Here is a 25,816-nt window from a genome sequence, read left to right as displayed (position 1 = left end):
CTCCCCCGCAGCGAGGCGGCGCCGCCGACCCGGGAGCGGAGCAGGACGGGCCGCCGGGGCCGATGGCGGGCGACGAGCGGGGCCCGCGCGGATGGGTGACGGCGGGAAACGGGCCGGGCCAGGCGCGGCGGGGATGGGGGCGGGGGGGCGGTGGCGGTACCGTTTTACTGCCGCGTAACTGGCCCCTCCGCCCGCCGCCGTCATGGCGACGGGGGAGCGGTCGTCACGTGACCGGGGCGGGGGCCGGGAGGGGCGCCGGAGCCACGTGACCGCCGGGGACGCGCGGCTTCGGAGCCGCTCCCCTGTCACGTGGTGCGGGCCCCACCCCCGGCGCCCCGCGGCCCGTTCCGGTCACGTGCCCGCCCCGCCCGCCCCATGGCCCCGGCGGCGGCCGCGGCCCGACCCCCGTAGCGCCGCTCGCACTCGGAGCAGCTCCCGGCGCAGCCCGCACGGTAAGAGCCGCCGGCGCGGGGCGCGGGGGAATGACGGCGCCGGGCAGGCCGCGAGGCCCGATCCGCCTCACGGCCGCGTTGCCCCGGCAATCCGTCCCCGGGGGCGGCGGGACCGCGTCGCGATGGTGCCGCGGCGGCCTTTGGCCTCCCGCGCTTCCTTCCTGCCCGGCGGACGTGTGACGGTGGCCGGGCCGGAGCCGGAGCTGCGGTGAGGGAAGGGACGAAAGGGGCGGCGGCACCGCCGATCTGCGCTCCCCGGGGCCGCGGGCGGTGGCGGGGATACGGCAGCGCTCTGCTGGCGGCACCGCTGCCGGGGCAGCGGGCTTGGCCCCGCGCTCGGCCCGCTGCTGCGGGCGGCAGACAAAGAGGTGCCGTGGCAGCGCCTTCCCCGCCGGCACCGTGCGGTGTCCTCGGGCCGGTCTCGTGGCAGGGTGACATCCCTCCCGGAGCGTGGGTGATGCGGATCGGGGGAGGCCGGGCTGGCCCCTCAGCACCGTGCATCCCCCCGGTGTGCCGGGACAAGCGGCACTGCTGCCGCCTCTCCGTCCCGCTGACAGATCGCTGCCACCCGCGGGCCGCTGCTCTGCCCGCGCCCGGAGCTGGCAGCGTCCCCGTGCCGCTGCGGGTCAGCCTGGGCCATTGGCACAGATATTCCGTGGTTCTGCTCTTGCCTGCGGGGAGCGGAAGCCCAGCAGCAGAAAGGCCTGCATTGATCTGTCAGAGCTTGCCTGCCAGCCCCTCCCCACCCTGGCCAAGTCAGGATTATTAAAACGTGCAAACGTTTCCTTTATTTCTGCTCAGAACTCGACATAACCATATGGAAAAAGACTGGAGAAAAGTGCTGGTGACAGAGAGCGTTCAGAGCAGGTGTTGTAAAAAACAGAGATGAGAGGTACTGTATCTTAAGAGAAGAGTGGTTAGGAAGATTCCCTGCAATGGAGGAAAGATAGCTGTTGGAATTGGATGGTATTTCCAGAAGCTCTTTGCTCCCACAGAGCTATGAGGGGAGGGCTTGTAGGTGGATAAGCACACAGAACATTTCTTTTGGTCTATGCCAACACTGAAGCTTCCTGATGGACCTTGCCTGTTGTACACTGCAGCTGAAATTAACAGCCCCCAGACAGGCCTGATGACAAGTTGTACTTCATTGTTAGGGATGCTGGTTGATCCGAGTGCTTTTAGAAATGTTGACCAAGCTCTGTTGCTGCAGAATTTAAAATAAATTTTCTGACCTTCCTATTCATACTTGAACCAGCCGCTGAAGAACACTAATGCTGTAGCAGGTTAAAATTATCACTTAAAGCCACAAAATAACAGCGTTTGTCTGTGTGCATGTGTCAGTTCTTGCCCTGCACAGCAGCAGTGTCATCATCCATAGTACTGATTCCTGGAAGCTTCAGATGTTAAATGTAGAGGTTATGAGATTTGGACAGGAGCAAGTACATCATTGATGGCTCTCTGGTGCATAGTAAGCCTTACATACCAAAAAAAAAAAAAAAAAAAGCTGAGTGTGTGTGCTTTGCTTAGCAGGGATGTAGCCTTCCCTGTAGGAGACAGAGAATGAAATCTTGAAGCAAGATTCCTGTTTTAGAATTTTTCCTGTACTTCTTGTAACACGAAGCCATTTTGTTTCCATTAGTGACAGACGGTAACCTTCCTAAATCCCTATTATTAACATTTTTTTGTATTCTTTCTGATGTACTGTTCAAAAGACAGCTCAGGGTTTTCTCCATTTTGGGTAACGCTTACTGTGCTTGTGAGTTGTATCATCCCACTGCCACTGTAAATTACTGCAGGAAAAAGGAAGTACAGCAGTGACAGAAAGAAGAACAGCATGAGCCATGTGCTCGCCCTCCCAGAAGGTGGAATGAGCCACTTGTGGGATAATTGTGCTCTCACAGATTGCACACTGCAGGGTACTAGAAGGGCTCTGAAGGAGAACTTGGTAGCTGCTGATTCTTTGCTTCTGTAGTTGAAAGACTGGGTGTAGGTAGGTGAAATGGCATGATAGAAAAGCAGAGCAGCTGGCATCAAAATGAGCCTGACTGTGGGAATGCTTTCCTTTTCCTCGCTGTTCTGTACAGGTTGAATTCCTTTGTGTTCCGTGGCTTTGCCTCCATCGCGTTGGATAATAACGACCTTAAAAGGACTATAAAGTAACAAAGGGAGAAAACCACCAAATCCCTGGTCTTGCACATGGTGAGATTCCCAGTCTCTGAGAGTCTGTGGCCAGCTGCCTTTTTCCAGTAAGGATGAGGTGCTGTGAGACTGCAGACCCACAACAGGAAACTACATAAAATGGTTGTGTGAATAGCACTGAAAGGGAGTAGTGCTGCTGGGAAACTGTAATGGATTAAGCTAGGGAACAGTCCTGAAATCATGCCACGCAGTTTTCTTTGAGAAAGAAGTATTACCAGGGATGCTCTGAATGTGGCACAGTGTGTTCTAGTGACTGCTGCAGTGGTGCTGATGTGAAACCCCACATTCAGCTCAGCATGACTGAACTCTTTAGCAAAGCCTTGGATGGCTGGAATGGTGAAGGAGTGAAGTGTAAGTGCAGAGCCCTTTTGCCATTATGTCTTTCCATCTAGTGTGTTACTTAACTCATTTGCACAGGAGCTTGAAAGACTTCTGTAGAAGAGAATGCTGTGCTACTGTCCAGACTGTCAGAATAAAATGTCTTGTCTTGCTGCTGGTTGGTGTTTTGTTGTTTTGGGGGGTTTTTTAAGAAAAAAAAGAAGTATGTGAATTTAAATGCTTAGAACTACCATTTTGTGATACCTACTAGTAGTGTGATAGCTGATGCAGGTTATAATCTGAACTTCAGTGTGCATCCCATCAATATTATAGGTATTCTGAAGCACATGCAACATCCACATTAGCATTGGAAAAATATTATTTTGCATGTCAGCAGTAGAGTTTATGATACACAAAATAAAACAACTGGACATATTAAACATTTTCAGCAAAGATGTACATTTTTGATAAGTACCAACACTTATCAAAAAAAGATGTACACTTTTGATAATTGTGCCAAGCTTTGTTTGACAGAGTATAATTATACTCACCATATCTTTTATCTCTTGAAGAATTGAAGGCTGTAGGGTGAACCTGGGGAGAGGAATGACAGTGACTGCTGGGGAGAACAATGCAGCAAGAATCCAAAGTCTGAGCCTGCTGACAGAATTATGATTGTGCTGTTGTACATGTAACATCAGTTCCTCAGACTTCGGAGGAGAGGGACTGGCCAGCTGCAGTCAAGTGTACAAAACATTGTTCAAGCCACGGGCAAAAGCCACCACAATAAGAACACCTGAGTCTTACTGGGCTACCTTATCTTTAGCACAGTGAACTGAAAATCCATGATTTTTCACATACCTTGTATCCTTCCCTTTTCTGAAATGACTTAGCATCTGCCATTCTCGCTGAAGCAGGGAATTGCTGCCAGTACCAGAGAAGATTTGGAATTCGTCATTGCTTAGCTTCAGTATTCTTCTGAACTAGAAAAACCAGTGAAAGGACAATAAAACAGGAAAATTTAGTAAGATTTGTGGGTCTTTTAGTGGATCAAAAGTAGTATCAGCAATATAATTAGATTAATTCTTTAGGTAGGTGGGAGTATTTTGTTTAAAGAAATTTGCTGATTGTACTGAAAGAGGGGAGCACATTTATCTGAAATACTCCCAAAATGATATAGGCATGAACAAATAATACTTTAATATAGATAGGAGTAGTGAAAGAGTTACAGCACAGCTAATCAGCTCAACTGTATGTTTTTCACAGCTCGTTGTAGCCACAATGGCAACATCGTCGGAAGAAGTGCTGCTGATAGTGAAGAAGGTGCGTCAGAAGAAGCAGGATGGGGCCCTGTACCTGATGGCCGAACGCATTGCCTGGGCTCCCGAGGGCAAGGACCGCTTCACCGTCAGCCACATGTATGCAGACATCAAATGTGAGTGAGCGCTGCCTGCTGCACTCAGTGCAAGTGCCACGGATACCTGAGTGCCACCCAGAGCTCACCTGCCCTGCCTGCTGGCTGCTGCTGCCTCAGGGGTGTCAGGGCCCTGGAGCTCTGGCCAGGCTTCTTGGTAGCAGCAGAGATCAGGACTGGTAAAGTAGCACCAGCTTAAGGATGCTACCACAGAACTTTTGCAGTCTTCAGATGTTTAACTTACATCTGCTGCATTTACTATTAACTTTGATAAACTTCTGCAATAAATTGGACAGAAAAATAATCCATGCCATATGCTTGTAGAGGGAAGGGTGGCAGGAGGATCAAGGAAGCATATAGGATTTTCAGTCTAACACAGAAACTATCTGGCATGTCATCTGTTTAACTCAGTATCTAAAGCTGTTTTGATTTTCATATAAAATGAACTCAGTTTTATTTTCATCCAATAGACCATAGCTTCAGAAGTGTCAGCTTCTGTAGTTTGGCCTAGCTGCTAACATTCTGAATAAGCATTTGCTGTTGCAACAGCAGAGTACTTGCAAGTCAAAACTAAACAGTAGATGTTTATAGCATGCTGCCTTTCTGGCTCCAATTAGTGCTTAATATCACGTGCTTTATTGCCAAAGTAGGAATAAAAAGTGAGTTGTATGTGTCACTTTGTAATGGTTTAGTGATTATTGCTGTTTAAAGTCACATACAGGCACTGCGGCATGATTGAAAGTGTGTGATGAATCAGAACTAAGATGATATTTTCTTAAATATGAAAGTGATAAGAAGTTTAAAAGCCCCATTCACCTGTAATAATCAACTTTGTGAAGGTTTTATTTAGCTATTAACTCACACTTAAGCACCTTGTATTTTAAATATGCACATATATAGGCATTGAAGTATTTTTAACTTAGATGAAAGATGTGCTTTTTGTCATCTGAAATAAAAAAAGGATGAGATGTTTTTGTAAATTTGTAATAGAGAAGGTGATTTAGTGTTGACATCTGGTTCCTGTCTCCCACTTGCTTTAGAGAAAAGGCTGCTATTAAAAGTTAGGTTAGTGCCATTTGCAGTGCTTCACTAAAGTCACTATAGCACAATAGTCCATAAGCATAGGTGTCCCAGCCTCTGCTCCCTCTGGTTATGAGGATGGAAGCAGGAATTAGATTCTTCTTATGACTCATGAGGATGTAGTAGTACCTTGGAGGCACTGGTGATTAATTTGGGGAGCATTAGTGGCTAACTGCACTTAGCTCACCACTAGAAACTGGGATCCAGATGTGCTCCTACCCACCCTACCTCTGCTTTCCTACCACTGTCCTTCTGCAGGAGCTGGGCCAGCTGCAAAAACAAAAGGGGGTGCTTTTCAGTGGATCAGTTGCTTGCTTCAGCTTGCTGCACAAACACTAGCCATCACACAAGAAATGCAGCAGGAAGAAGTGGAAAGGGGGAATGAAGTCACCTTTCAGCAGCAGCCTGGATTGCTTCCAGGTTAAAGTGTCCAGGTGATGACAGCCTCATTTGCAGCAGTTTTCTAATGGATCCTGTGGGGAATACAAAGATGAATCAGGACTCCTGTTCAAGAGCTGAAGGGTATTAAGCAACAGGCTGTTACTGTCTGTGTCTTGTACTTTAGAGTGAACAAGGTGCAGGATTCAATCTAATTCAAGGGGAAGACTGACTGTTCCATTTTCGCAGCTGCAATTCACATGCAGGGTAATGGTATTTAATTGGATGATGAGAATAACTGCTTATAAGTAAATACTCTAGGGAAGACAGTTTCTTGTATAAGCTTACTGTCTGTCTCTCTGCAATCTAGGCCAGAAAATCAGTCCAGAAGGTAAAGCTAAAATTCAGCTGCAGCTGGTATTGCATGCAGGGGACACAACCAACTTCCACTTCTCCAATGAAAGCACAGCAGTGAAGGAGCGAGATGCGGTCAAGGATCTTCTACAACAGCTCTTGCCCAAGTTCAAAAGGAAAGCTAATAAAGAACTTGAGGAGAAGAACAGGTAAAGGGATAACATCCTAAAAGTCTGTTGGGTTTTTTTCTTCTATCTGTTAGCTAACTGTTGTGTATTTCTGTTAACATGTGTTGTTATTTCACCGTCATGAATGATACAGCATTTGTTTCCCTAGTAAAAATCTCCCTGCTTTCAATTTCAAGGCAGTTCCATGAGACTTGCATAACTGTCACATGTTGAGACTACACTTGTGTGCTTAGTGACACGTTCTTGAGGTGTCAAGGCAGCCAGTCTGGCTGCCACCCGGTCTTTCTTATCCACAGCTATGAGAGGAGAGCACCCAACTGGCAGCCAGTCTCTTTAGTCTTCTTAAATATATATGTATCAGTTAGAAAAGCTGCTTGAAAGATTCTTTTTTCCTTTTCCAGAAATTTTGTGGAGCCTGGTGATTTTTTTTCCTCCCCATGAAGCCCCATTTGCCCCTCAAATCTTTCCTGATGTTTTATAGACTACTAAATTGCTAGGTATTTTCATGCATCTCACTTGAGAGGCTGCAGTTTGTTATTTGGCATACAGGATGTTTACTCTAAGAAATTGTTTGAGAAGATGTTGAGGACCTAAGTCCTTTTCCCATATGGGCTCTTGAGATACATTTCCGTTCCTTTAACATGTTTGTTAATCCAATTCCTGTGGCCACAGAGGTCTCTTCTCTGCATCTCCCCTGACAAATTTCACTTCATTTTAGTGTCTGCTGTGAATCCTGTGTCTGTGGCTTCCATTTCCAAAGACTCTTCTAGCTCTGAACGTAGATTTTTCAAAACATGAGAGCATTGCCTCATGGGACAGACTGGATCTGTCCAAGGAGATTTCCCAGCAGAAGAGCAAGAGCCCTTGTGCTGGAGCTGTGACACAACCAGGATTAACTGGTTCCAGTACTGCAGCAGCCACTAGGGTCTGCAGCAGTGCAGCCTGCACTGGCACTGTTCCCATACTCGTTTCTTTATGCTATGTGCCTTTTTTCTGACAGTATTGGTGCTGAGAACACGGGCAGTCTTAGCTCTGAATCGCTGCCTCCTTAAATGGAGATTTACAGCATCACACCATGAAGTATCAGGAGCTTTTCTAGTTACAGAAAAGCCAGAATCCCTGCACCTACTCGGCCATAGTTTCTTCTCTTGATTAGAAGCCCAAGCCTGCTGATGGGGCTTCATTAGCTTGATTGCAACAGATCAGGCAGAAAAGATCCAGCCTGTTGTGGGAGGGTACAACATCCAGAGTCCTTCCTCCTCCATGGCACTTCCTTCATTTGTTGATATGTGGGAGTTGAGTATGTATCAAAATTCCAAGCTTTAATGAAATAACAAGAATAACAGACTGCTTTCAGCTGCACTAATTTGTAGGAATTGCCACTAATCCATACTTGTGACAATAAGAAAAACTGGAGAAACCCTGCTGGTTAAAACATAATAATCCTGTCACAAAGCTTTCACTTCCACCTCATCCTGCTTTGTCCTTAGAGCAGCTAAAGGCTTTCATTCTGTTCAGATTGCAGTTTACCCATGTTCATCCCTAGACCATGTATCCATAAGACTCCTGGTTTTTTTCATTGTTTGCAGTTGATCAGGACCCTGAGGTACAAGCTAAAGACTGGTGGGTTATTGGCAGATTGTGAACACACATGCATGCTTCCCTGAAAATAGCCCAGTGGGTTTCTGATAAGGTACACAGCTGTAAAAACAGCTGCTGAAGCATGAGTGAAGATTCAGATGCACAGTCTTTGCATTTTGGGTAGTGATACCTGATATGTGGATGATAACTTTTGTAAACAATGCTCCCTGGTGGAAGTAGTGACACAGAACGTGTCTCATACTTGTGCTGTGTCTGATTATCTGATTAAAGGATGAAGATCCTACTGCTACCACAGAAACATAAATGAACCATTGGAGTAGTGTGTTTTAAGAGATCTTATCCCATACATATTTTGTGATCTATACTCTTGCACTAGAATAGAGCTCTGTAGCTACTGAATTTTAAGATCTTAAACCAAGAATTGGACAGCACTCAGATCTCCTTTTTTCCTCCCTCATCATATTTCTGTTATGGAACAGCAAGAATATTCATTGTGCTTTTACAGTTCAGAAGATTCCAGTCCTGGTGCGCAAAGACACAAAAGCATCTCAGAACATTTTAGGACAAGACATGAATCCCACAATAAGTTTTTCTTAGGCATTACTGTTTTCTAACTTTCAGTATTAACATCCATTTCTTAAGTCTTTTCAGACAAGCAGTGCTATTGACATTGGTTGTTTACACAGTCTTGTTAAGAAATGCACAGCATTTTGAAAGAAAAGCTGCTTTCTGTTCCTTTTGTGAACTTGTGTTAGTTGTGGAAATACTAGTGATTTATTCTGCAGTGTTTCAATTCTATTCAATACATTCTTTTACCAGAATGCTGCAAGAAGATCCTGTTTTGTTTCAGCTCTATAAAGACCTTGTTGTGAGCCAAGTAATCAGTGCTGAAGAATTCTGGGCCAACCGTTTAAGCCTGAATGCAGGGGATAATTCTGCAGCACCTAATAAACAAGATGTGGGCATCTCTGCAGCATTCCTGGTATGTTGAACCTTTAACTTATAGGATTTTAGAGCAAACAAATTGGGGTTCTGCTCATGCACTTTATTCCCATATACATGAACTTTGCTGGTTCCTCAACATCTCTCTGCTTTTCCAAGTGTAAAGGAGAAAAAAAAAAGGTTTCCTTCTAATCTGCAACCTCAACATTTTGTCAGTTGAAGATGCGCAATTTGAACTTCACATTGCCAATAGGCAGATGATGTTTGTACTGCTGCTCTGCCTTCTGTAAAACAGGAGTGATGTGAATATATGGTCACTAGATTAAAATGTATGAGCTCACTAAATTAAAGAGCATATCTGTGGCAGCATTGACATGCATAAGTGAACCTTTCCACATAGGATTTTATTCCCTCCCCAATTTTTTAAACCAGTACGTGCTTTCAGCTACTTGAAGAACAACTTGTGTGTCTGGAAGCTCATTTTCTGTCTTTCTTTCTCTAACTTTCAGTTATTTTACCCCTTTGTAGAAATTGTGCTTGAGTAAATCAGTGCAGTCTAAAAGTAATCTAGGTACAACATCAGATTACTCACACAGAGACATGTTTCTGCTTCTGCAACAAAACTCACAGGACTCTTTAGATGGAATCCCACTTCCACCTTTGTAATGACTGTGCTCACAGTGGATTTGGGAGGGAAAGAGGAGGTAGGAATTGGTTTAATTTAGCTGCTGTACAACCATTTGATTTTTTTTCCCCTGTGGAAATACCAAAATCAGTTGCCAGACAAATTTGATTGCTCTGATTTCCTGTTTCCCGTTATTATTACACCTTAATGTTAAAAAAAAGAAACCACAATGAAAGGTAAACCCGCCAAATCTTGAAAACTAAAACATTCTTAAACCACCTGGTTATGTTTGTGTTCTCTGCATTTGTGAAGAAGATATCTTAGATATTTGTGTGTCCCAATTCAAGTTGAATCTGACTGACTCTGCTCAGAATATGTTAGCCTATGAAGATGATGGTACAAAAGCTAGGCTTGAGGTACACAGGAAAAGGAGGAAAAGGCAGCAGGCTGTGCAATCATGTACTTTTCCTGTTTCTGAGAACTGGACAGAGCACTCCTCCTCCAGAGCTTCCTAAAGAGATCACTGAGATCAAAGTTCTGACTAAGGCTAATCCTTAGGCTTTAAATTCAGTGTTACTTATCAGTTACACTAAGATGTTTTTAGTATACAACTGTGTATACTTATATTATAAGGGAATAAGAGCCATAAATCCTTTTTTGTCACTTCATTATAGCCACTGATCATTCACTGGCTGAATTGTTGAGTGAACAATAAAACATGAGGCATATACAGTATGCTTACTTATTTTAACTTTGACACAAGGATAAGCATAAATTAATTAAGCATACCTTGTTTTGACCAATGGAGTGCTCTTTGCTTTCTAAAGCCTGCAGTCTGCTTGTTAAATCATCCCTTAAATGGCAAGTATACGAAAATAATTCATGTTTGCCTGTTCATTCCTCATTCTAAAATACCTATGTACGATCAAATACACTATAGATTACTGGAGGAAGAAGATTTTTTTACCTGCATCAGACTTTGCTTGCAAGATTCCAGTTCTTTTCCTTCTCCAGTCAGAGAAAGCTGCAGACATGACTGGTTTTTCCCTGTGTGCTTTTTCTCAGGCTGATGTACGGCCTCAGACAGACGGCTGCAACGGGCTGAGGTACAACCTGACTTCGGATATTATCGAATCCATATTTCGGACATACCCTGCAGGTAAGAGCAGAGTTTTACAGACCAAACACATCCATTTAAGATTGGCCTTTTTACTGCTTTACTGTAGAAAGACTAAAATGTTCATCTGAGATTTTATTAAATTAAAACATTTTAACTTGTGTTGACTTTTGGTTTTGTTTGATTTCCACGACAGTCTCCTACTCAGTGTTCTAATTAATTGTTATTTTTCATGAAATCACCTTTGGGAGGTAAATAACCTGTTTTCCATCATTTCCCATCCACTGTAATGAACACTGACACTGATTTATTTTGGCCCCTAGTGTGAGGGCAATTCAGGAGTGTTCAGGCCACTGTTACCTGTACCTTTCAAAGCTTTAAAGGCATAAGTGAGTACCTGTTCACTCATGCTTACCTGCTGCAGTCCCTTGCATTTAATGGGAGTGAATGGAAGCAGCCAGAAAGCAAGGAAGCCATCAAGGAAATGGTGATCTAAAATACCATGTTAAGATTTGTGGAACAGTTTGTAATTGTTCTGGGTTTTGTTCACAGTAAAAATGAAATATGCAGAGAATGTTCCACATAACATGACTGAGAGGGAATTCTGGACACGATTTTTTCAGTCTCATTATTTTCATCGGGACAGGCTCAATACAGGCTCAAAAGACCTCTTTGCAGAATGTGCCAAACTGGATGAGAAAGGTAAGCTGGTTGTCTCTGAAAACTACAGATGGTCATGGCAAGTTAGCTACAACTTTGCCATTCTGAGCATGTTTCATAGTGAGAGCATTTCTTGGAACAAATTACCTTTGGAAAGTGGCAGCACTAGATGGAAGCTTCACTGCAAATTCCATAGCATGCCATCCTGGTAGATTGATTATGTGCCATGAGTTACTATGGAATAATTCTGTGTACATAATAGGTTTTGTTTTGTAGTACGTGCACAATTTACAACAGCTTTTGTTATAGATGGGGTTTTAGTAAATGAGATTCCTGTTTGCCCAGATTTCCCAGAGGAATTGTCATCCTTCTTCTCTGTCAGTCTTTTTAATCTGAAATAATAACATATTATCTGACTCAAGTTTTTTAGGAACTTTAGAGATAGGTTTGTGATGATACCAAAATGTGGAGAGTTGGGATCACTTACCACCATTCCATAGTATGTATTGAAAGCTTTCTATTAGGAATGCAAAACCCTTGACAAGTCAAAGCTATCACCAGATATAAACTGTCATACTGCCCAGGCAGGACAGCAGAACAGTGCCAAAATTAGAAGAAATGCAATTTTGGCTTCCCAGATCCCACGACTATAACTGCATCTCAATTTATTTTTTTAATCAGTGTTCAGTGATGTGTAGAACTTGGTGAAAACTGGGCTAATTAGTAGGAAGATGTTTTGGAGTAACTTCCCACATTTATTACTTATTTTAAATGGAACTTTAAAAAGGGTTTAAAGGGTTTTAGTCCCAGTGTTATTTGGGCCTGTCTTCTTTTGAATGTCTGTCTTCTTTTAAAGATTAAATATAACCTAATGATCCCAATGTTATGCTATTTGTTTAGATACAGTTTTTTCATGATTTTTTGTTTCACACAGGGTTAAAAGCAATGGTGTCTCAAGGAGTGAAAAACCCTCTGATAGATTTAACAGCTTTGGAAGATAAAACATTAGATGAAGTAAGTACTTGGGGAAACAAAACAGAAAACAAACAAAAAATCAAAAAGAAAACCATACCCCTTCCTTAGTTACACTTATGTGGATATTTCTTTTAAAACCACTACAGATGCTAATTCTAAAAACAATCCCTTGCTAGGCAGTTGCAGTGGTTGGGTACTCAACAGTGCTGTTGTTGTGTGTGTGAAGGGAAATGGAGACTGTGCCCATGGACCTGTGTGGTCACATCTGCCTTGGTGTGCAGGGTGTCAATACAGGACTTCCCTTCTTTAAAGAATTGCTCTTTCAGTTGGCTTTTCAGTCTAAAGTGAACTCTGGTTTTTTCCTACTTTTAAGAGTCTGTGACAATGTACAGAAGAGTAGCACAAACCAGGGAAAGGTCTTTGATGTTTTTCTTACTTTGAACACTAATACTTGATTCAGCCTAACTGAAGGACACTCTATGCAGTGTTCTCTGTTTAGCTTCAAATACCTTTTTTTGCTAAAATTACAACTAACTTGAATTATTACCTGCCTCCAAGAACAAGTTAAAACAATTCATATCAATGGTGTACCATAATGTGAAGTAACTGAGAGATGTGCTTTTCTGCACTTGATGTAACTGAAACCATTCAGTTGTAGTTAATAATGAAGCTGCATTTTTAAGTTTTCTAGTGGGTTTTTTTTGTATTTTCTTTTTTCATTTTCTTTTTGTGGAAGTTGTCCAAAGCTAGCAGCCTGAAAGTGGACCATGAGTTTAGGATAGATGTGTTATAAGTGCTCTGCAAACTGCCCTGATTTGCTTTTGAGGCTGATGAACAGCAAGCATGAAACTGCCCATGGGGTAAAGTGCCACCTGGCAAGTGGGGAACTCTACCAGCATTTTAAAGCTTGAAGTTTTTTGAATTTTCCAGTGGTATCACATCCTCCTGACAGGTATATTTTAGCCTGTAGGCTGCTGGTGTGCCACTAGATGTTAAAAATCAGTCAGTAAAACAATTGCTGTCTTTTCCTTACCATCAATGCCTGTTTTGCACAGGTTATCCTTAATTTTTTTAAGCTAGTTCACTTTTTACTTAAATCATGGTCTCATAAAATTACCAATATAAGACCTGATACCTTCCCTCTGACACCTCTAAATTGCCAAGTGTTAGCAGAATGCAATAGTCACTGGAGATTTTTCAAAGTACATAAGGAAATGGTGGGGCAAAACTAGGAAAACAATTCTGGATGGTGATGATGCAGAGGAGGGAGCTTCCTGACTCCAGGGAAAACAGAATTGTCCTGCTGCTCTGGGAGCCAAGAGGGAATGAATGTTGTTTTCTTTGCAGGGCTATGGTGTTGCTTCTGTGGCCTCTACATCAAATGCCTCAAAGTCTGCTAGAGAAAGCAGCAATGCTGCCATCATAAAACGCTTTAATCATCATAGTGCCATGGTCCTTGCAGCTGGCCTCAGGAAACAGTAAGTTGCAGTGTTGTCTAATAGATTTCTGGAGTAAATTTTAAGGAATTTCCAAAACAAAAGAACATCTTCAGTTATTCATACAACCTTTTAATTTTTTTATGAATTAGTTATTTTCCTCTAAAAATGAAAATACCTTTAGGTTTCATTTTTCTTTATAGAAGTTTTTCAGAGCTGTTTGAAATGATGACTGCTATTTTTAACTGAGTTATGATATAAAGCAGATTAAAAAGAAAAGAATGGGTCTACCTTAGATGTCTAGCCCTAGTGAAGGCAGCAGAAGTAGTGGAGGTGAGGTCTGGTGCAGGGATTTCCTATTTCCTGCCTTCCAGGAGCAGGTCTGCTGGGGTTTCCTGCAGTGGGGCATAGATGGATCAGATGAAAGACTCCTAAGGTGCAGTACTCTGCCCCTGACCAAAACCACCTGGCAGGTCACTGCTCTACAACTGCTTTATGGACAACCAGCAAGGATTACTACTCTACCCAAACCCTACAGACCTTAACTGAGAGAGATCTCAGTTAACACTTCCTTCTGTTTGGCTGGGCTCCCTCACATTTTTCCTCTGTTTTGCACAAATTGTACTCTGCACCTTAAGCAATCTCTTTTGGGCAAAGTGTGTTTGTTTCTCAGTTCAGAAAGGCACAACAGGATAGGGCTCCCAGAGCTCTGCTAATACCTGGGTGCATAACTATGTGTACAAAGTGTTTCTAATTTAGCCACGATTTTGCTGTGTCCCACATGCAGTGTTGGCATGCTGCTATTTCTGAAGAGAGGGACCAGCACCTTCCCCTGCTGTGGAATTTCCCCTGTGACAAACAGGGTTAATGTGAGGAGTTGGTTCCTTCTGTCTACACCAACTGCTAGAAATTAAGACATAAGGGGAAAAAAGTATGTGAACATGCATATGAAGTTTTTGAAACAGATGTATTTACTTTGTCTCTAGCTTGTATCTTAAGTTTCCTGTGAGGTGAATTCTTCTTAATGCTGTTTCTCTATTTTAAGAGAAGCACAAAATGACCATTACAGTGAGACCAGCAGTACGGATGGAAACTCCAGGGATTCAGATTTCTTTCAGCCACCACTGAAAAAGGTATAAAGTTAGCTGATGTGATTCTAACTGAATGGAACTGGAAGCTCTGTCTCAAAAAATTGCTGAAAGTTCCTTACTTGGTTTATGACACATCTGAAGTAAAACTTTTTTAGCCTTGTTTAGAACTATATAGAATTAAAACCTGACAGCCTGTAAGAAGCCTTGTTACCTGTGTTAGTAAACACAAATAAGTTACACATTGAAGTATTGTGCTGTTTTTCTCCTCAATAGTGCCCAATGAAAGTAAAAAATTCTAAGATAGTTCAGATTGGACTCAGAAATCTGGTTCTTTCCATTTGCTGCAGTTCTATTTTCAGCCTCCTCCATTTTGTTTTTCTTTCAAATGCCTGAAAACTTCTAAAGAACATCCATCAGAAAAGGATATCGGTGTTCAAGCACCAATATTAACCTGTCAAATGTGTTGTTTGTAGAGGGGATGATGAAACTGGCACATGACAGCCTTCATCTTAGTCAGAAGCTGAAGTGAGGCTGAACTGAGTGTAGTGACACCTGGTGCAGTGAAATACAGGGCAACAGCCTGGTCTAGATTAACCAGAGCAGCTCACAAAGTGGAAGAGAGTACTCTAATTGCTATAAAACTGAATTGAATACTCTTCCTGGAGCTGACAGCCTAAACAGAAAACATCAGAGACTCCAAACTTGGTTATATTGGGAGAAAACCTTGTAGAATACAAGTTGGCAAGTGTCAGGGTAGTCTTTGATGTTCCTCAAAAGCTGTAAGTTTTACTGAGCAGAAAATTATATAGCAAGACTGGAAGAAATGTGATGAAAAGGAGAGTGAAAGTAGTGGAAGAATAGGGGATTTCTGAAACAGTTTTCTAGTTGTACAAAGTCACTGTGCTCTTACCTCTCACTGCTAATACTCCACAGCTCTGCTGTCACCAGAGAGCTTGGGGTAATTACTGTGGTTTTAGTCTCAGACTCCTGTGCACCAGCTGTGAAATCATGAGTATTTCTGCTAATCTGGAGTTAGATGGACATAAATAGAGAGCACAAATTATTATCTATTATACCTTTTGGAACATGTTGTGGAAGTGGCAGGGACTGCCTAATTTTTGCAGAATCTGGAGAAAAAGCAGTGGTGCCAAGACTTCCAAATGGCCCATCCTGAACAACACTTGGCATCACTCCCTCTGGAGGGTAGGCATGAGTCATTCCATACCTGGATTTTCTTTTAGGTTTTAGTAACCCTTCAGCTCAAACTTGATGCAGCAGAAGAAAGCACTGGATGTATGGACTTGTGTCTTCATTAGTAACATGTATCATTATTTGGCTAATTTTAGGTAAAACTGCAGGAGGCCATTGAATACGAAGATTTATCAAAGAATAATAGCGTTAAAACTATTGCACTAAACTTAAAGAAGTCTGATAGGTAAGTTAAAATGATGCACAGCTATTTCAGCAGAGCCAGTTTAGCAGGGGTTTCATCACAGCCCACACAGGACCAGCTGATTTAGTCCCTACTGTGCCACATCAGGTGTGTTACAACTGAGTTTAGGAACCTAAATGAGCATTTGCATAAACCAGTTTCCCCTTAAATTTATAGTTTCATTTCTCAGAGTGGTTGGGGTAAGAAGTGACATCTGGAGATCATCTAGTCCAACACCCCTGCCATATTCCATCTTACTTTTCAGAGGGTTAAGTCTCTAAGCCAACCTGAATGACCTTGACACGTAATTTCTGTGAAAGCCTATATGAAAATATATAGAATTCCAAGAAGAATCCTCTCCCAGGCATAAAAGTGCAGTTGGGATAGTTTGGACTGCTCAGTCGTCTAAGATGTTTCTGGTGGTAGTCCTCCTGTTTTCTAGATTTTTGAGTTTGAGAACCATAGATGTAACACGGTTACATCAGAAAAGGAGCAGTACTACCTGAAAGTGAACAGTTCCAATGTGCACCTAACTTCATTTACATTAACTTCAGTTGAAAGTTATGTGAACTGCTCCATTCTAATGATATTTCCAGAATCTGGTGGCAAAGGTGGCTTTTCTTTGGCAAAATGATCACAGATTGAACAACTGAAGCTGTTATATGCTGCTATACTATGCCTAACCCAGCCTCTTCCCATGTGGCAATATATTGTACTTTGTCAATATATAAAGTACTGGTAACAGTTGCAAAGCATCTAAAATTAGAAACAGTAGAAGAACTGTCCAGGAGATTTTTTCTTGCTTTACTCTTACTAGTAACACTTCTCACTTCCCTTTTCTCACCTCACAGGTATTACCATGGTCCAACTCCAATTCAATCACAGCAATATGCAACTAGTCAGGATATAATTAATTCATTTCAGAGTATTAGACAAGAAATGGAAGCATATGTACCCAAACTAACTCAGGTATGGAAATATATTTAAAAATGCCCTTCTTGATCTTAGTTTAGCATCTTACTTTCTATACAGTTTTGTGTCTCGTGTCAATTGAAGTTTACCATGAAAAATTTAAACTTCAGTAATCTCCAATTTCTGTTAACCTATTTATTTTAAAGGTTTTGAGCTGTTAAGTTTAAAATCTACACTAGAGGAAACTGTCATTGCTGATGCTCAGTTATATTCTTCTTTTCCTGCTTTCTTTTGAGGAAACAGTAAAGGTATAAGGTACTAAAGGAGGACAGTCATGCCCATGCCAGTGTATTCATCCACCCTGAGAAGTTTAGGAGGTTACAGTGAGCAGGTTTTCAATTGAACTGGCCTTTTGCTCCTAAATGACAGCACTCAGGCTGTCAGTGTGCTGTGGGCTGCACAGAAGCTCTGTGCTGGCACCTGGAGGGCAGCAGAGCCCTGTGGCCAATCTCCCCAGCCAGCATCTGAATTCATCTGTTTGTAAACTAAGTTTGGCCCTGAGTAAAGCAGCCAGCATTCTGCTACACTTCTGCATAGTAACAGTACACTTCTGTCATTTCAGAGTAAGTGCACAGCCTGTTCAAGGTCTAGGCAGGGAAAAGGTTACAACTAATTAGAGTTTTCACTGCAAACAAGCTATAGCACATAATTCTGGAAAAGAGCAGAACCTGAACTTCCATGTAGGTGTTCAACTGATCTTATTTTTAAAAGAATTTATTAGAAAAAATGACCTGGAATGTTTGTTCTCTTTCTCTCCAGGTTCTTTCCAGTGGTGATGCTGCCAGCACTATTGCAGTCCTGTCACCTGGAGGAGCACTTATGCAGGGTGGAACACAGCAAGCCATAAACCGTAAGGATTTGGGGTGTCTAATGCTTTAATTGTACCCTGGTGCATTGCACAGCACTAGCTGGCTTGCTGGTACATCTCTCCCTTAAAACATGTTCCAGTGATAAAGGAAAGTATGGAAATGTGTAGCTGGAGTAGTCCTGGGTTACAAAAGCAAAAGAAAAGCACCATGCCAGCACCAGCCTCACCATGGCGGTGGTAAGGGCTACACCAGCACTGAGGCAAGTGAACAGGACAACATTTTACACAGCAACTAATGAAGGAAACACCTGATAGATACAAATTGTCTTATAGATGTGAGGTTTTACTTGTTCAGCTTTTTTTTCCCCTGGATTGTAGAATGTAACATACTCTGAAAACTCTTAAGGAAGCAAAGGCTAGATAATAATCTGAAACTAAGTTTTTTGCAGCCTGCATTTAAGATTCACAGCTTGCTGTGAAAAAAGGCAACTTCCTTGTAGACTGCAAGAGCAAATCAGACAGCCTCTCCTCCTCATGCCTCCAGTCAACCACTCCTTTCCCTATTGTCACGTTGAGTGCCAGTTTGAGTTCCTGTCTCTTCAGTCTCACAGCAGATGAATCCCTGTTCTCAAGATTTATTACAGTTTCCCAGTTTATCTTGTGTTACCTGGTCTGAAAAGCAGCAGAAAGTCATTCAGACAGCTGAAAAAGCAAGTATGAGTTCTTTATGGTACTGAAATAAAAGGAATCAGCAAGCCGTGGTGAGGCTTTCTTACCCATCCTGATTGACATGTAGGGTGCTACACTTTAACTTCTTTGAGCTTGACCACCACTTCTTTCTTTTAACAGCCTCATCCTAAAATTTGATATTCACTGTTCAGTTCACTGTGCTCATCCTCAGTGACTACTTGTACTTTTTGTTTGAGTTTTTACAGCTGTGGCTCTTTCCTTGTTCTTGAACCCTGTCACCCTTTCTTCTGTAAGAATATCTGGAACATAGTTCTTTTTTCCTGTCTGGATTTTTCATTTTTCACATGCTGTAACCATATTACCAACATAAGACAGAGTGAAAAAGTTGAAGTGCCACTGAGTTCTTAGCACTGTGCTGTTGGGACAAGCCAGCAGCAGCACTGCCACACAGTTGGAACAATACAAATGCACTGCTTCTGTGCCACACAGTTGGAACAATACAAATGCACTGCTTCTGTGCCACACAGTTGGAACAATACAAATGCACTGCTTCTGTGCCACACTGTTGGAACAAGACAAATGCACTGCTTCTGTGCCACACTGTTGGAACAATACAAATGCACTGCTTCTAATCCTGGATTAGGGTTTGGTGTCCATTCTTTGCCTGGCATGGATCTCCCTAAATAATACACAAGCTTCCAAGTATAGAGCCATAAATAGCAGCTGACCTGATCTAACAGCTGCTGATAGTCTTGATCTAATTGCTGTGAGGCACCTCAGTGTCCCCTCCCAGCCAGTCATTCTGTGACTGTAGTGGAAGTGTGCATCACTGAGCTCCTTTGTTAGCCTTAGTTCTCATTTTTCATGGGACCCTTTGAGTGATGTGAAAAAACCCTTTTTCCTGTTGCAGAGATGGTGCCAAATGACATTCAGTCTGAACTAAAACACTTGTATGTGGCAGTAGGGGAATTGCTACGACACTTCTGGTCCTGCTTCCCTGTTAACACGCCATTCCTAGAAGAAAAGGTAAGGCAGAGCTCCCTCTTATGGCCCTGGTTATGGATGTGGTTTACAATGGCTGGCATTACTGAAGTATGGAACTAATACACATGCATCAAATCAGTGCAGCACTTACTCATCCCTAGAACTGAAAGTCACAAAATAACATGAAACCTTATTTTTCTCAGCAGTTCTGCTGGTTTTATTAATTGAAATCATCCTTGTCCCTGCCTGCCTGTTAGCTCCCTTTAGGAACAGCAGCTGTTAGCCAGTTTCAAACAGAATGGGCAGCTCAGTTGCAGCTGCAAGGTTCACATTTAAAAGAGAAAAACTAAAGCCTCCCTTTCCCAGCTCCAAGAAATAACCTCCACAGTGAGGTTACACAGTAGAAGCAAGTATCCCTCATTCTTCTATCCATTGCAAAATCACGGTCATACCTTCAGAACACACACCGCTCTTGAGAACTAAGTTGCCTTCAAGGACAGATGTTTGCCTACAGCCAGGTCTATGACTGTAACTATTTTTCTGTTACTTTTAACCTCACATGGATAACAAAGATTAAAATTTGCATTCAGGTACATTTGCATATCTGCTGCAAAATCTGACCTGAAAATCCAGTCTTTGCTTGCAAAAGAAAAACATTTTGTGAATATCTTGTATCTATTCATAAGAATATCACATTATATATAACAAAATATATCACATTTTGTGAATATCTTATGTCTGTTAATACAGAGGTAATAACCACAGTGGCACACTGCACTTTCAGTCATACTGCACTCAAAAATAAATACAGAGAAGTGTTAGAGATATTTGAATAACTTTCCTTCCTCAAACTACACAAACTCAAAGTAGCCCCCAGAATTAGTTATAAGGTTTTGTTGGAGAACAATTTGTTAAAGGAAATGAAACTTCTGTCTTACTGTAATTCTTCAGTATTGTAATACTGGTTTCTGTCTCTCTCAGGTTGTGAAAATGAGGAGCAACTTGGAAAGATTTCAGGTTACAAAGCTCTGCCCATTCCAAGAAAAGATTCGGAGACAATATTTAAGCACAAATGTAAGGGAAAAGTACTGTTTAATTATGTGGGTGCATATTAATAATTTCATTCTTAACTATGAGAGGATGATAGGTTTGTTACTTCTTATCCTAGGACATTTTATTTTTTTTATTGACTAGGAAATGGGGAGAGGGAAATTGGGTACACAGTTATGCTGTTGTCTCTCCCTGTCCAGTTTGCTGAGTGATGCCAGCAACTGACAAGAACTGTAACCTGAAATTACAGGAGTGATAGAAAGAAAGAGGAAGTCATGTTTCATTTTTCACTTCCACTGTGAAATAGAACTTGAGCAACTTCAAATCTGACATGGGAGGAGAGCTCTGAAGTGGTCACAGACTAAATACCAGAACAGACAGCACATGGAGGGGTCTTTCAGCTCAGCAGCTCTCTGCACTGCTCCCTCTATAGATATTTTACAACAGAGCCTCAAGGTCCTTTCTCTGATTTTAGCGAGATTACTCCTAGTGAATAAAAGCAAGAATGCACCTGAAAGGAAGGGGAGGGATGTGTTTCCAGCAGCTGGGACAATGCTTTCTCCCTTTTCCTGTTTCAGCTGGTAAGTCATGTAGAAGAGATGCTGCAGACAGCCTACAATAAGTTCCACACGTGGCAGTCGCGGCGCATGCTGAAGAAGACGTGAGGGCACATCCTGGACAGGTCTGAGAGCAAAGCCTGCAATAGGGTAGGACTACAGCCTAGGTATGTGCAGATCTTAGAGTTCTTGCAGGAAGACCTGCAAGCTGTGGACTTCTGGAAACAATGCTAACTGAACTTGCACATTTTTGAAAAAGAACTGAGATTAAACTTGAAAACTGGGGAGAAAAACAAGGAAGAACCAAAACGGAAGAGCTGAGGCGCAAATATATTTAAAAGACACTGTTTACTGCAGTTACTCAGGAACTGCTTTTGATTTGCATAAAAAGCTGCTTTCAGAAATAAAAAATTTAAAGAGGGTGTATTAATAAAATTTGTTTTTCTGTCTAATTTTTTTTTTTAAGAAGTGTATGGCACAGGGTAGATCTCAAAAGTTTTTCTTCACTGGATTCTGACATTTTCTTGAATTTTGTTTGTACTTCCTGCAACAGTTTAACAATGATGTTTTAAAACATAGCTGAGACTGTTTTTGCTTCAAACATCTGGGAGAGTGTAGCTGTCAGAAGACAAGCACCTGCCATATGTTTCCCTACCAATTGGAAGCAAGAGACATTGCACTGAAAGCTGTTCATGGTCTGGGGTCCCTAAAGGTACACAGGGGCAAGCTTTTGCCTGAAGTCTTCAATTTTTATGCAAAAATTTTTCAGCCATCAGTTTTGCATGTTTCCTTTCGAGTGCAAGTGTGTGCTACTGCAATCTTTTTTTTTTTATGGTGGCATTTGTTCTGAGGAGAGAATGCATTTTTAAAAATGAAGTTAAATAAAGTTTCTTACAAAAGAAGTCATTTATTTTCAATTCTTAGGCATTTTTTATTTCTTCTCCTAAATCTGTTTTCCTTCACCCTTCCCTTTTGACTATTATACTGTTTTTGGCGAATTGATAATCATTGCAAAGAGAAAAATGTGTTATTTACACAGTGTCCATAGGTATTGGGAATCTGTGCCATACTTTGTTCTAAATAGAATCAGTTCACAGTTTCAAACCAACTTGTCTTGTATTAAATGTGACTTAAATGCAAAGTAACCCCCTTTTCTAGAATATATGCAGTTTAATGAGAACCTTGTATTTTTTTGTCACTTTGACTGGACAAGAGCTCAGTATGGGCTACTGAACTTTTTTTTTACTTTAAGTTAAACGTGACTGTTAAAGATGCATCTACTACAAAGACAAATCAGACTGACAGTATGTATTCAAAGCAAGCAGCTTTGAATTTTTAGTACAGCAGAAGAAATTCCCCAAACCTGCATGATGGTTTAATACTACATTTTGGTATGATGCTAAAACGTGGTAGTATGATGTTGGGTGGATAATTTTTGAAAATTCCTACAGCAGAAAAGATGTATTGGTGTAGCCAAGTGGGTGCCTGTTCTGTGCAGCTGCTCAGTTTATGCAAGAGGGTTTTTTTCTTTATCTGGTGCATGGAAGTCAGCGGCTTCTTCTGATCCTTTTCTTTCAGATTTCTGTGTTATGCTATAATCTTTTGGTAAAAGCTGAGTTTCAGTTGAGCATCACTGTCTGCACCAAAGTCCTGTTCAGAGCTGTGTGCGTATTGTTCAGCCTCCTTCCCTGTGTGCTGCTGCAGATCCATGCATGATCCCTGCTCTGCGCCATCCGCGGGGTTCTGCTACAAGAAATGACTGGGCTCAGCCACAGATGCCCACTGGGCCTGACAGGGTGAAAATGGCACTGGCAATCAACAGATGTACCACAGCATTTGGGGGATGAGGTGCACATCTTGTCAAGAGTTACCTCTTGTGAGAGCTAAACTTTCTCTAAAATTTAGGTTTAGGGTGTGGCTTTATGAAGCCAAATCCCCTTCTAAGTGCAGGCAGCTCCCAGAAAAAAAAAAGGGTAGTTTTGTTCTCCCCCAATCCAAAGCATTTGGTCTAGCAATTCTGGGGCCAAATTCCAGCTGTTCCTTGAGAGCTAGCACACCTTTCATCACATCAGAGGGCTAGGGTCAAGAAAAGAGGTCTGATTTACATTCTAATTGTGCCTGAAGCTATGAACAACACATTTAAATATTAGACTGCACTGAGACTTCATTTAAATCCTAGGAGAGTTTTGAATATGGAACTAATTCACCTTTAATTGGAATGTATTTAATGTTCCTGGAAAGACTGGGCAAAATGGTTAACACGGTGAAAAGGTGTCAGTGCATCACAAGAACATTTTACAGCTCCAAGAAGTGATGTTTATAACCATTTTGGGGATGGTATTGCAATAGCTTTAAGTTATTATAATGATATCAGGCTATCAAAATGTACCTTAACGACCAGAACTAGGGGGAGGAGGACTATGATACTAAATTCAAGTTTTGCCTGGAGACTATACAGGCAAGGCTGCTATGCACTTCATATTGCTTTTTCAGGTATTGTGGCAATAAGGCACAGGCCCCTCCTCAAGGAAAGGGAGGTAACTATTCTTTCTACATTGTGTTCCCCTTTTCTGTAGCATGGTCCAAAACACAGATTCATTCCTTAAATTTTGAAACAGAATCATCATGCATTATATTACTATTGGAATCTTTATACTGACTTGTATTTTTACTGAGAATTCATAAAACTTGTATCATTGGCATTGATCTAAGATTTGTAGAATAAACCCTACTGAATTCTGAAGTGAAGTCTTTTCTAATGCTTAGGCTGTGTTTTCTGGTTGAATTAAATCCCTAACAGACTGTTAAGGATCCCAATGTTGAAGTCTAAATTGAGAGAACTGTGTGTCACTCACTTAGCTGTCCCTTGGTGCTGATAGGTCAGCAGGAAAAGGGTTACAATATAATTATTGTCAAATTGTTTCATTTTCAGAACTCTACACCATTACTAGTGCTACTGTCCCTCTGTTCCCTATCATACAAAAGCCACTTGAAGTCTCCAGGGATTAATACTCTGCTTGCTCCATATATTGGTGCAGCAGCTGTTGGTTCAGGAGAGCTGCACAGGAGCTTTGTCAGCCACTCTAATCCAAGGCTTGCCAGTGATGGAGAAAGGATAATGCAGATACCACCCTGTGTATTTCAGCAGATGAAGATATTTAGATGTACCACAAAAAAGGGCTGATCAGGCTGATTCTCTCCCAAAAGCTCTCCCCACTCAGGGACAGGAGGTGACAGCCTTCCACTGCAGCCTCCCTAGAAGTAGCTTCTTATATGCTCACAGGGTAGCTCTCAAGAATATCATCTGCAGCTTCCTAACGTGGCAAAGGTCTCACCAAGGCCCTGTTGTGCCTTCCCAGATGGATGAGTTTCTCCACCACTCTCTGCTTAAGATGCTTTTTTTAAAGCTAAAAAAACAACTATTTTCCCTTACTTATGCTGTAAGTACATCCTTACAGCTTCTGGTGGTGTCAACTAGAAAGCTTTCCTTATCCTTTCCCAAACTCCTTTGGAACAGCTGCTTTGTCCAGAAAATCACTTTAATAAATAGAGAAGGTAACAATGAGAAAGCTTAAGACCCAGTTTTCCATTATCCATCCTGTTTCCCTTTCTTAAGGGAAGAGCCTGCCCAAGTACCCCTGTGGCTTAGGAGGCTTTGTACTGGAGGAGTTTCAGTGTGAGCCATGATATTCTCAACTTGTTTCTGTGCTCTCCCCTGCCCTGCAGCAAGAACTGCAGCTCAATCCAGATGGGACACAGCAAGTTCTTGAATAGCAATCAGACATCACTGGTGGTCTAACACTGATCCTCAATAAACCCAGTGACACCTGTTCCTACAGCAGAGCTCAAAATCCTGGGGAGCCACAAAATTACCTAACCCAATCTCCCACATGTTTTCCAGGCTACAGCATTTCCTCTCAGCTCTCTGAGCACATCACCTCCCCAAAAGATAGCCAAGCCCTTGTCTGTCTGCTGACAGCAAGGGAGTTTGTTAACTCCTCCTAGATGGAAGGAGCTCTCTGGGGGCTCTTTTGGGGTGGAAGGGACCAGACCCAGAGGTGCAAGATGCAGCCAGCACAGCTGACCTGGCTGAAGGAACCAGAGGTCACAGACCAGAGCCAGCCACCCCCTGGGCACTGCTGTGCCCAGCCTTGGCAGTGTGTGCCCCACAGACCCCTGGTACCCTCAGTGAGGCAGCTCTGTACCCTTGCACTCTGCTCCCCCAGCCCACACCATGCCAGTTCTCCTTTGTGCTGCTCTCCAGGCAGCTTTGGGCTCACAGCCGGGTGGCAGAGTGCCACCACAGCGATGGGAAAAGTGCCTTCAGGAATGCACCCGAGGCTGGGGCTCCCTGCTGGCACTTACACATGCTCTCAGCTGCTCTGTGTCCCCACACAAACATTTCCATCCCCTCAAAAACCTGACAGTCCTCTGGTCTTCCTCTCCATTGTGAAAAAGCCAAACTACTGCACTGGTTCAGGCGTCAGCATTT

At 42.5% G+C, this 25,816-nt stretch overlaps 2 protein-coding genes across 2 annotated transcripts in view; one reads left to right on the top strand and one right to left on the bottom strand.

The window, feature by feature from the left end:
• HPS5 (HPS5 biogenesis of lysosomal organelles complex 2 subunit 2) overlaps positions 1-10,658 on the bottom strand; it is a 33,582-nt gene extending 22,924 nt beyond the window's left edge. Inside the window, exons 1-4 of the mRNA XM_064714876.1 lie at positions 10,520-10,658; positions 5,855-5,936; positions 3,831-3,952; positions 3,521-3,563 (exon numbers count right to left, since the gene is read on the bottom strand). The gene's annotated coding sequence lies outside the window, so the exon portion shown is untranslated. The remainder of the gene's footprint in view (positions 1-3,520; positions 3,564-3,830; positions 3,953-5,854; positions 5,937-10,519) is intronic.
• On the top strand, positions 40-24,037 carry GTF2H1 (general transcription factor IIH subunit 1). The gene is made up of 15 exons (XM_064714872.1): positions 40-452; positions 4,236-4,404; positions 6,212-6,404; positions 8,805-8,967; positions 10,618-10,711; positions 11,222-11,371; positions 12,264-12,343; positions 13,652-13,782; positions 14,786-14,873; positions 16,178-16,266; positions 17,115-17,232; positions 17,995-18,085; positions 19,644-19,759; positions 20,699-20,791; positions 21,346-24,037. Exons 2-15 carry the CDS (start codon positions 4,251-4,253, stop codon positions 21,430-21,432), a joined length of 1,647 nt encoding a protein of 548 aa, XP_064570942.1. The 5' UTR covers positions 40-452; positions 4,236-4,250; the 3' UTR covers positions 21,433-24,037.
• The last annotated feature ends 1,779 nt before the right edge of the window (positions 24,038-25,816 follow it).

This window comes from Zonotrichia leucophrys, chromosome 5, assembly GCF_028769735.1.
Source record: "Zonotrichia leucophrys gambelii isolate GWCS_2022_RI chromosome 5, RI_Zleu_2.0, whole genome shotgun sequence".
NCBI classification, from domain to species: Eukaryota; Metazoa; Chordata; class Aves; order Passeriformes; family Passerellidae; genus Zonotrichia; species Zonotrichia leucophrys.
This window is presented reverse-complemented; position numbering and strand designations above follow the sequence as displayed.

Coding starts and splice junctions, on each gene's coding strand:
- GTF2H1 (XM_064714872.1), top strand. CDS start 4,251: ATGGCAACATCGTCGGAAGAAGTGCTGCTGATAGTGAAGAAGGTGCGT. Junction 4,405..6,211: donor CATGTATGCAGACATCAAAT/GTGAGTGAGCGC, acceptor TCTGCAATCTAG/GCCAGAAAATCAGTCCAGAA. Junction 8,968..10,617: donor GCATCTCTGCAGCATTCCTG/GTATGTTGAACC, acceptor GCTTTTTCTCAG/GCTGATGTACGGCCTCAGAC.